Below are 12,117 nucleotides of genomic sequence, written 5' to 3'. Positions count from 1 at the left end.
GGTGGGAGGAACGCCAGCGTGACGTCACGTGTAGTAAAAAAGTGATAGAGTAACCACACTGAGCATACAGTTTATTCACTGTATCTTCAAATACATCGTCTTTTAATCCCCTCAAGATTGACCTAGAACTTAAAAATTCTCCATACTTATAGCGAATGAATCACCGATTCTAATGATGTTGTTAAATATTTCAAGTTCATTTAACTTGTATGAATAAAATAAAGTTGAAAGTTTCCAAGAATCTGAAAACGTGACATGAAAAACTTGATATGCTGGAAAAGCGTTGGTAGACAACGTTATACTATTATAATTTCAGATTAACCCATAAAACAATCTTGATAAACCAATGCATTACAATAAACCGATCCCGATAAATCCGATGCATTGCATTCAAGATTCAAGATTTTTCAAGATTCGTTTTATTAACCATCAGGCTACAATTATAGCATTAGGCAAGTCATAATATATACTTTTAAAAAGTAGTCTACACACAATTGAACAGAAAATCGATACAAATTGAACAGATAAAGCATATCTACATTACATAAAATACATTCAATTCAGGTATTCAAGTATTCCTCAAGTGAGTAAAAGGCATTATTTTTCAGATAACTATATACAATTTTCTTAAATTTGTTTGGAGGCAGATTCCTGGTTGTTTGAGGCAGTTTATTATACAATATACACTGTTGGAAAGTATGGCTTCTCATAGTTTTAGTGAGTCTTATTTGTGGTGCTACAATGTTCCTACTGTTCCTGGTATTATATGCATGGTAATCTTCATGAATGGAAAATTTTTCTGAGTTTTTCTTGACGTGAATTAAATTGGAATAAATGAAGAGAGATGGAAGGGTTAGTATACCCAAATTAGGGAAATGTGGCCTGCATGAATCTCGCTGTGTTAGTCCTAGGATAGCTCTAAGAGCCTTTTTTTGCCATAAGAACACTGTTTTAGCATGAACGGAATTACCCCATAGACGCACACCATAACTCAAATGTGAGTGGAAAAGCCCAAATAGGTCAATATGAGGTTATCCAAATTCACGCAGCCTCTCAGTTTTCTCAATAAATAGACTATTCGAGATAATTTTTTTGAAAGATGCTCAATATGTGTGTCCCAGTTCAGCTTGTAATCCATATAAAGTCCAAGAAGTTTGACCGGTTTAATCAGGCCATTATTCAGCTTGTCTTTGAGGGAGAAAAACAATATCTCAGTTTTATCTTCATTCAATTTCAGTCCATTGGCCACATACCAAGTCCTGGCCGTGAACAGAGCATTGTCAAGTTTATTCTGTACTCTTTCTATCAATGGGTCTGTAGCAACAATAGTCGTATATTCATATAAATATTCATATTAATATATTCATATAAATGCACTGAACACATGCTGGTATCGAGCACATGTTCTACGAGAATCAAAAAATCTTATCCCCGAAATTCACAAGCTGATGTATAGCCAAACTAAAAAATATAAACAGGACCTGGAAGATGAAGAAACCTTAAGGGTTTGAAAGGATAGGTTAAGAGGTGTGGTTTTTGCTTTTAAATGGCAAAATACTTGTATCATTTAAATGTTTTGATAATAATTGTAAAGCAGAAACAGAAAGCTTGCATGTCAGAACATGTTTGTGTGTGTGTGTCCGTATGATTTTCAAGAATGTGATATTCTGCCTACTTTGTACTACAGCCTACGTCACGGCTGCAGTTCCCCCACTCCAATTGCATATCAACTTAAATTCATTTTTTTTCATCCCACTGACCACCTATGAAAGGGGTATAAGGATTTGTCAATTATAATCTAAGTCGTCAATCTTTGCATTCCATAATGCAAAAAGAATTCCTCACTGGAATAAGGACAAACCTGCAACAACTCCTCCCTCACCTTATAGATGAGTGACCAACCTTCTGACTACTAACTTTGGGTGCCAGGACCACGCTCAGGTGAGCTACCCGTTCATTAGATATATGTTTCAAATACCCCCGGTTAGGTTAGAAGTGAGGCGAGGTGGGCGCCAGGACCACGCTCAGATGAGCTACCCGTTCACTAGATCTAGGTCTCAAATCAGCCCGGTTACAGTGATTGACAGACTTCGAATTATTCAGACTTGATGTTGCGTCAATCGTGTATTTTCTATCCCGTACATGTACAATAAAATACACGTAGATAAAATTAATAGTGTATACAATATGGTCTTTTAAGCACTCGTGAGATGTTTAAGACACGTTAAGAAATTCTACATCTAACTCGGGCGTTAAAGACCCTTATCATAAAACTGTTGTATAGGGTGGTGCAGAGGATACACATGTTTTTCGAACCGTTAGTACTCGGCGATGGGCGGGCCTTCAACAAATGTTATTGATACTATGCCGTTTCAGTCGCTATGGAGCGTTGGAACGTACAACATCGTGTGTTCGCTGTTGAGCAGTTTATTTTTAGAAACAATGAATCTGTAGTCACAGTGCAACGTCTTTTCCGTCAATATTCTGACTCGATACACATTTTCCTGAATACGAACTGAACGGCGAAGACTAGGTGGTTTCTTCTTCATCATAGAACCAGTACTTCTAAACGCTGCAACCAATCCGAGGTACAGTATTTCGATCAGGCACTGCACCTCGACGTCCAACTCTAAAATATTAACGGAAAAGACGTTGCACTGTGACTACAGATTCATTAAAAAAAAACTGCTCGAAAGCGAACACTTGATGTTGTACGTTCCAACGCTCCATAGCGACTGAATCGGCAAAGTATGGGCCGTCTGCCAACATTTGTTGATGGTCAATACCCCCACCCGTCGCCGAGTACTAGCGGTTCGAAAAACATGCGTATCCTCTGCACCACTCTGTACAACAGTTTTATGATACGGGTCTTTAACGCATGAGTTAGATGTGGATTTAAGACACTTAGCTCGATCACTTGTGTCTTAAACATCTCACGAGTTCTTTAAATACCATATAAAACTGTTGTATAGGGTGGTGCAGAGGATACACATGTTTTTCGAACCGTTAGTACTCGGCGATGGGCGGGCCTTCAACAAATGTTATTGATACTATGCCGTTTCAGTCGCTATGGTGCGTTGGAACGTGCAACATCGTGTGTTCGCTATTGAGCAGTTTTTAGAAACAATGAATCTGTAGTCACAGTGCAACGTCTTTTCCGTCAATATTCTGACTCGATACACATTTTCCTGAATACGAACTGAACGACGAAGACCAGGTGGTTTCTTCTTCATCACAGAACCAGTACTTCTAAACGCTGCAACCAATCCGAGGTACAGTATTTCGATCAGGCACTGCACCTCGACGTCCAACTCTAAAATATTAACGGAAAAGACGTTGCACTGTGACTACAGATTCATTAAAAAAAAACTGCTCGAAAGCGAACACTTGATGTTGTACGTTCTAACGCTCCATAGCGACTGAATCGGCAAAGTATGGGCCGTCTGCCAACATTTGTTGATGGTCAATACCCCCACCCGTCGCCGAGTACTAGCGGTTCGAAAAACATGCGTATCCTCTGTACAACAGTTTTATGATACGGGTCTTTAACGCATGAGTTAGATGTGGATTTAAGACACTTAGCTCGATCACTTGTGTCTTAAACATCTCACGAGTTCTTTAAATACCATATAAAACTGTTGTATAGGGTGGTGCAGAGGATACACATGTTTTTCGAACCGTTAGTACTCGGCGATGGGCGGGCCTTCAACAAATGTTATTGATACTATGCCGTTTCAGTCGCTATGGTGCGTTGGAACGTGCAACATCGTGTGTTCGCTATTGAGCAGTTTTTAGAAACAATGAATCTGTAGTCACAGTGCAACGTCTTTTCCGTCAATATTCTGACTCGATACACATTTTCCTGAGTACGAACTGAACGAGGAAGACCAGGTGGTTTCTTCTTCATCACAGAACCAGTACTTCTAAACGCTGCAACCAATCCGAGGTACAGTATTTCGATCAGGCACTGCACCTCGACGTCCAACTCTAAAATATTAACGGAAAAGACGTTGCACTGTGACTACTTTAGGTGTGTGTGTGTGTGTGTGTGTGTGTGTGTGTGTGGGTGCGTGTTGGCGTTTTCACGCCTTTGTGGGTGATCTGTTTCTTCGTCTGTTTGTTGGGTTTGGTGGGGGGGAACGTCACTTATGGGGGCGGGAAGGGGTTTCCTGGGTTTCTAGGGAGTGGCATAGGGATAGGGGGGAGAAATTTAGTTTCATTCTCAGGGTGGGGGGGTAAGTAATGCCTCTGCGAGAGTAAATATTTCTTAATATATATTTGTATATCGCTGTCATTTCTGTGGTGCTAACATTGTCTTTTTTTTATTGTAAAGTGTATTATTATTTTATGATGTAGGCTACCACTGTGATTGCTTGTAAGACTTGTCAAATAAATATCGTTTTGAATTGAATTGAATTGAATACAGATTCATTAAAAAAAAACTGCTCGAAAGCGAACACTTGATGTTGTACGTTCTAACGCTCCATAGCGACTGAATTGGCAAAGTATGGGCCGTCTGCCAACATTTGTTGATGGTCAATACCCCCACTCGTCGCCGAGTACTAGCGGTTCGAAAAACATGCGTATCCTCTGTACAACAGTTTTATAATACGGGTCTTTAACGCATGAGTTAGATGTGGATTTAAGACACTTAGCTCGATCACTTGTGTCTTAAACATCTCACGAGTTCTTTAAATACCATATAAAACTGTTGTATACGCTACTTTATCTACGACCACTCAAGCAAAGTATCACATTGCAGACTTGACGGCATAATGGGCCATATGAATAAAGTTGAGCATTTGCTTATACTTCTAAAATATGGAGCATTTGCTTCATTTTCTATGAATAAACGTGAGCAAAACCTTTTGCTCATGCTCATCAAAAAAATAGTTTAAGCATTTGCTCAAAAGTGAAAGCTTTTGCTCAAAATTGTATGAATAAACTAGAGCATTTGCTCAACTTTTGAAGCAAATGCTTCAAAAAAGGTGAGTCTAGTCTAGAGCAGCTTATCACCTTTTGCTCATAGTAAAATGGCTCAACTAATTCGTATGAGGAAGAGGAAACTCTTCGATCACAAATTTCGATCGAAAATAGGATCACAATCAATAGTTGCGAACTATAAAACTCTTTTTAGATTCAACCATGATATATCACCATTATTCCTACAAAAGATAGCAGCTATCTGATATAAATATAGCCATCACAAAATAGGAAATAGGCATTTAAGAAGATGAGAGTGTAGACGATTATAAGAAAGCTATTGATATTATAAGATTATGCTGAAGATTATTATAGAGATGACATTTTTTCACGCTATTATTTCAAAATTCTAAACTCAACCAACCTAAAACTCAATTCATAAATAGAAAACAGAGCAGACGACGCAAACACAAGCGGTGCCCCCTACTTGCATATTTAGCGCTTACGTGAGCTATAAAAACAAAGTAAGGCCACAAAGGCGAATCAGCAGATGAAAAATCTTTAAAATAATTGAGCATTTGCTCCAGAGTTCAGGAGCATAAGGTAAGGCCGGTTACAGAGCTCGACCGACCGTCAGTGCGTATGTACCATTCTGACCCTACATAAGTTTTTCTGACTCACAAAATGGACGCCTTTACAGATTCTTATTGCAGCTTATTATCTTCGTAAACGAAAGATTAAAAAACGTAGATATAAAGTTCAACCAATGGTCGCCCAAAGAGCATTTCAAATGGAATTTAGTACCATTATATTCATCATTGCTTGGGGTGAAGATACATTTTTCAACTACCTCAGAATGTCCATCAGAAATTTTGAGTTATTTCGAGCTTGTATCACCATTGGGAATACTTGCAGTCACTTTAAGCTACGGATCAAATAAATGTAGATAATATTAATAATTTAAGATATTTTTCAATAAAAATTTAGAAATGATTGAAGAAATGTATAGAAAAACTCTGAATTCAAATATGACAATATTAATTGAATTCACTCATTATGCTATTCAATTCAATATCAGCTGATTGTCGGGCAGAGGTGTCAGCACATTGGTTATGTTGCGATCGGTCTACTAATCAGTACAGCTCTGAAAGCTTCTATTTGTTTCAATAGCGCGTCAGTCGACCGATGGAACGGATGCGCACGAGCTCGACCGATGGTCCTCGTACGCTGTATAAAACGCATGGTCCTGACCGTGCGCATGCGTGCCGTCAGTCCTGCTTTGTACGGATACATGGAATATCTATGGAAAAGACAAGCGCGACTGACGTACGCACTGACGGTCGGTCGAGCTCTGTAACCGGCCTAAGAGTATAAGGTAAAGCTTATTCATATAAAAATGAGCAAATACTTATGCTTCTACCTAATGCTCATGAGCTAAACCTAAAGGTGCGTACAGACTTTCGCTCTGCTCCGCAACCGAACGTCACTCCAGCAGAGCGATTGATGATCGACCGGGGTCCAAGAGTGGTTCGACCGGGGAACGCGAGAAGATCTAACATCTTCCGTAACGTTCATGATGGGTGCGTGGGAGGAGCGAATGTTGTTCGATGGTGGTACTAGGGCGGTACGAGGGAGGAGCGTGCTCGGTGCGGGTCGGAAGCTCCATGCTCATGTTCATGAGCATATGCTTTGGTTTTATTCATATGGCCCAGTATGTTGGCAGTCTGCCAACATTGTTCATGGGCAATACCCGCTCCCGTCGCCGAGTACTAGCGGTTCGAAAAACATGCGTTTTCTCTGCACCACTCTGTATAAACTAATATTATAGATAGATAATGATGAAATGCTTGTCTGTTGTGTCAGGTATGCCGTGCAATTGCTCACTCCGTCTTCGCTGACGGCGCGTGTGAATGGTCGCTCTGTCATCTCCAAGGAGGACGTACAGGAGGTCGGCCAACTCTTCCTTGATGCCAAGTCATCGGCGCGAATCCTCACCCAATACAAGGACAAGTTTATGGTCTAGACAACCTACTGTGGCCTGTCTAGAGGAACACAGTACGATCTTTACAGTGTGGACAACAAAGTGTATTATATAATAAAGTCTGGACAACCAACTGGACTAGATAGTATCATAGATGCAAGATAGTTTAAGAAGATATCCCATGGTATAGGTCGTTTATGTCCCAAATTTTAAGTCGATTTTTTGTTAACTCAAGCCGATTACTGTCGACTACACTGTGTATTATCACTGTTTTGTTTAACCCAACCTAACCTAACCTAACCTAACCTAACCTATCACTGTTTTGTTGGGGTGAGAGTGTAAGAACGGCACATAATTATACACAGTACGATCTTTACAGTGTGGACAACAAAGTGTATTATATAATTAAGTCTGGACAACCAACTGGACTAGATAGTAGCATAGATAAAATATAGTTTAAGAAGATAATCCATGGTATAGGTCGTTTATGTCCCAAATTTCAAGCCGATTACTGTCGACTACTGCTAATGAAAAATCGGCTTTTATTATTTGTTGATTGATACAATAATAATAATAATTTCTCTGATTGCCAATGAATTGCAACCAGAGGAGTTTATTGACAAAACATATACATAGTTGTTATACATACAAAATTGCTAATACTAAACTTAGTTCTAATTATGATACCCCACTATAATAAAATAAGTACATCATCAAAATGATAGGGAGAGAAAAAAATAAGGTAACCTTGTGCTATTCCTCTCCCAAATTTAGATAAGGTTACACATGGTCCGAAATATGTTGAGTCTGTTCACTTCACAAAATTTTCAGTTCTTAATTATTTTCACAATTATTTTATAATAAAATAAACTACCCTTACCATGGACTATATTTTTATGCTATCTTTTATCTATGATAATACTATTAGAACTTGAGGGAATTTTATTTTCACTGTCACTGTTGTCTGCGAATCCAGTTTTGTGAAAATATTATTCGCTTGAGTTCCAATGGGACCATTCACACTCGTTCAGTCGTGCTGAGTGTGGATAGCGCCATAAGAACTACTGGGAATAATATTTCCACTGAACCGGGCACTGCTTTCTAATAGCTGTTGGAGGAAATAGTTCATTTACTGTGTTATGGGTTACAAAGGCCGACTCACACAGACCGAGGAGAAATCTCTACTCAGGTTATTGAATTTTTCAACGCACGCAGAAAATCTGCAGACAGTCTGCAAGCTGAGGTTCGATCTTTCCTGCATACGCATGTCGGTTGCTGTGTGCGTTCGTTGTAATGTTTGCATAGTGCAAGTTTTAACTAGATTCATTTCCTTCACTTTACTGTTAACTTTTCACACTACTGTACTTATGTTGTAAATTGGTTGCGAAATAAAGAATCTTATCTTATCTTATCTACCTGCTCTACGACAATTCTGAGCTTATCCATGTAATGTTTATACTGTATTAAGATCAGATTTGTGATATATCATGTTTTATTGGTATAGGTACACCTCACTAAAATTATTTTCATACTGTATTATTCTATTTTTTGGTTGATACATTTAGCTGAGTAGCTATTCGACTCTATTCATCTCTTTCCATAGTTTATAAATTTTATAATAATAAAATATATGGCAGTGAAATGTGTTTGAAATTATTCCTGCAGTCTATTTCCTGAATTTAGATTTTATGTGATCGATGGAAAGAAATATGTTATCATTTGTCATCTGTTTAAGAGCCTGTTCACATGACAGCGATTTACGTTGGGTTGTCGCGCGGTTGACAAACCGAGCGATTGCCAGGTATAGGGAAACACATGGTGCCGTACACATGCATCGCTCGGTTTTAGTAGTCGCCGGCGAATCGCGGCGGTTGTAGTCTCAGTCTACAACCACTAGTCTGAGACTACAACTGCTCGGTTGTCGCTCGGTTGCCGGGCGGCTCGATATACTAGAGCAGGCATGAGAGCGTACACATGTCTTCAGTCAACCGAGCGGTTTCGATCAGAGCAGTAATATATGTTTAAGAGTAATATAGTGATTAAGTACATAGATTAAGATATTAAGATTGAGTACATAGATGTTGTACCTAGTAATTATTTATCATAACCGAGCGCAAACCGCTCATGAATCGCTGTCATGTGTACGAGGCTGGCAAACCGACAGATTTGCCAATCGAGCGACAACCGGGCGTAAATCGCTGTCATGTGAACAAGCCCTAACCCTTTAGTTCTTATAATAAATATCCTCTTTGATTTTGTACAGAATAGTAATGTCCTTAAAACCCTGAGTTCCCGAGATATATGCGAGAAACCAAAAAATGGTATATTTGAACCACCTGAGAACATGGCGTAGGGGTGGGAAATTTTGATATGTGTAAGCACGATGTGGAACGGCGGGAGGAGCCTCCACCAAAATATGTAAGGGGGAATAAAACTATGATAACAAAAAAAGAACAGAATAATTAGAACTTTAATTAATGAAACTTTAACATATATACATTTGAACAAAACAAGATTAATTTGATTATAAGACAATATTTGATATGAATTAATGGGGAAAACACTTGCTTGCTGCTAATGAGGATTCAATGTTTGTGGCTATGAAAATTTTAAGAATAATGAATCAGTAGTCATCTACCTTTTTGAAATGGCTTCCCACTTTGACATCCACTGGTATTTCGCGACTTTAGTATTTAAAAAAAACAAATATTAACTGAACCAATGAATAGGCTCAGAACCCGTCTCCCCTAACAATACAATTATTTTTATACTGCCCGATCTGTGACAGAATAATTGTACTATTAAACGAACCGAAATCTAGCCTTTTTCACTGGATCAGCCGGACTTAACTCTCCGTCCTATCGAACGAGCTCACACACACTCTGACACTCCAAAAGAAAAATTTCGGGTATTAAATATTACTCAGTCAATGCCAAACATAAAAGCCATTTCAAGTACATATTTTTAACTGTCGCACAAGCGGCACGTTTGTTATTAAAAACAAAATAGAAGCTACATTAATTTTGACAACAAATGAAATAAACAATCTTTCTGTCGATGACAAAGATTGTTCAAAGACAAAAACACTGTTCATTAAACTTTTACAATTTAAAACTCTAAAATCCTGATCAATATGAGATAAATATATGATTCATATATATGTCCCATATGACCAGGTGACAATGTCCAACCCCTTACTACACTAAACAGAACTGCTGGCAAAATTACTTTTCAAACTTTTTCCGAGATATATGCGAGAAATCAAAATATGGTATATTTGAACCACCTGAGAACATGGTGTAGGCGTGGGGAGTCTTGATATGTTTACCTGCTTACTACCCTAAACAGAACTGCTGGCAAAATTACTTTTCAAACTTTTCCCTCTATAAACTTGAGACGACTACTGAAAAAAGTTCCCATATTCATATTAGATCGATATCGTGAAAGAGTCGACTCTACATAGGTATTCGATAATCGATATTATTTAGTCGACTCAATGCAATGGCGAAGCACTCTAGTGTGAGATAAATTACATTTAACATGAAGAGGAGAAACCCATTTCTCCCTCCACAGTTTGTAGCGTAGACACAGACGGACATCCTGCGCACAATTGGATGCGCCGTGTCATTTTTCTTCATGTTATTGTGATGAAAACATCTCTGTGACATACACAAACCAATATACCTGCTGACCAGTACACTACTTGGAACATTGCCAGCAATAGCTTGAAGAGGAGTGTAGGTGCGTCGCGTTGCAAAGCTCTCTCACACAGACACAAAAGAAGGAGAATGCTGCTAGGTAGTGGGAGTGATTAGTGGAGGATAGAGCATCGGACCTCTCCGTCTTCGAGAAAGAGCCGTGTTAAAAGTAATTTATCTCGCACTTTAGCACTGATGCTTGCAACAATAACAATAATTAATGGACAGAGATGGCAAGCATTTAGATAATTAAATATACAAAGTTATCAAAAATTAGTTCACATGTATTCTAGTAGTCCAGGCGCTGGCTTACATTGAGCATGCATGAGAGAGGCAGAGAATTTGACTTCGGATTATTGTTAGGGGGTCTTTAGTGTATATGAAACTCGATGTCGTCACGTCCCAGGGTGGTCGACAGCTTGGGGGGGAGGGGGGTGAGTTGTAAAAAACGTGCGCTTATAAAATCGCCTGTCCTGCAGTTACTATTCATAGTATATCTTTAATTTTTTTCTCAATATTATGTACACATAACTGGCTTTCAATGTGGTCCTCTACATTTTTGCGATAAACCGCATAGTTTTTCCGTAAAAAAATAAAATATCTCGAAAAATGTATTTTTTTATTATGGACTTTTTGTTATTTATCGAATATTCAAGTCATTAGCCGACTTAGAGGAAAAAGCTCCCAATAAACGTTGTAGGCCGTTTCTTCTTGAATCCAATGATATATATAGTTTGGGGGTTTCGATCATAGATGCGGCAGAGGGAGGGGGATAAGTAGCACTGTTACGCTGCGGCGCGGTCCTCCCCCATGATTAATGCGCGTAATGGCCTGTCTATCGCATCGCTCCTACTAGTCTATGCATGCAAATTATGTATTTCAGGAACGCTATCTTATGTATTTTCGGTCGCTGAACACGATTTTTCAACTCTTAAGTCTCAATAATTGATAATTCTCATCATAATATACTAATTACGGTCAAAATTACAAACTTCATTTCATTATCATTATTTATGATTACATTGTAATGATAACCATCTTGTGTTCTCATCTTGTGTAATGATAATCCTATATGTGTTTCTCAGTCGATAAAAAACTGATATTCCATTAAGATAGAATAATTATTCGATTTAGTTCAATGATCACTTTGGAATTGCGGAAGTCAAGTAATGGAGTAAGTTAAACAAATAATATAGGCTACCCTATACAGAACACCGTCTAACAGGAGTAAAATATTTTCTTAATATACATTTACAGTTGAAGCACAAATAATGCCAATCACTCTCATGTGATATGACTGAATATTTGATTACAAAGGAAATACAACTCTAAAGCTGCGTTTACACGCATCATGATATGTCCATCATATGTGTTTGCCAAGTTCCGTTAAATCTAATAGAATCTAATAGAAATCTAATAGAAGATTAAGTTATTAACATTTTGTTAATAACTTCGGTGTAAACGCAGCTTTATGAACTGATTTCTGTAACTTATATCTACGCGAATAGATGCTTT

At 38.3% G+C, this 12,117-nt stretch overlaps 1 protein-coding gene across 1 annotated transcript in view; it reads left to right on the top strand.

The window, feature by feature from the left end:
* Window positions 1-7,433, top strand: part of LOC111048989 (ruvB-like helicase 1) — a 31,380-nt gene extending 23,947 nt beyond the window's left edge. Inside the window, 1 exon segment of the mRNA XM_039426992.1 lies at window positions 6,787-7,433. Coding sequence (XP_039282926.1) covers window positions 6,787-6,946 — 160 coding nt within the window. The 3' untranslated portion in view covers window positions 6,947-7,433.
* Window positions 7,434-12,117: the final 4,684 nt, after the last annotated feature.

Source organism: Nilaparvata lugens, chromosome 1, assembly GCF_014356525.2.
Source record: "Nilaparvata lugens isolate BPH chromosome 1, ASM1435652v1, whole genome shotgun sequence".
NCBI lineage: Eukaryota > Metazoa > Arthropoda > Insecta > Hemiptera > Delphacidae > Nilaparvata > Nilaparvata lugens.
This window is presented reverse-complemented; position numbering and strand designations above follow the sequence as displayed.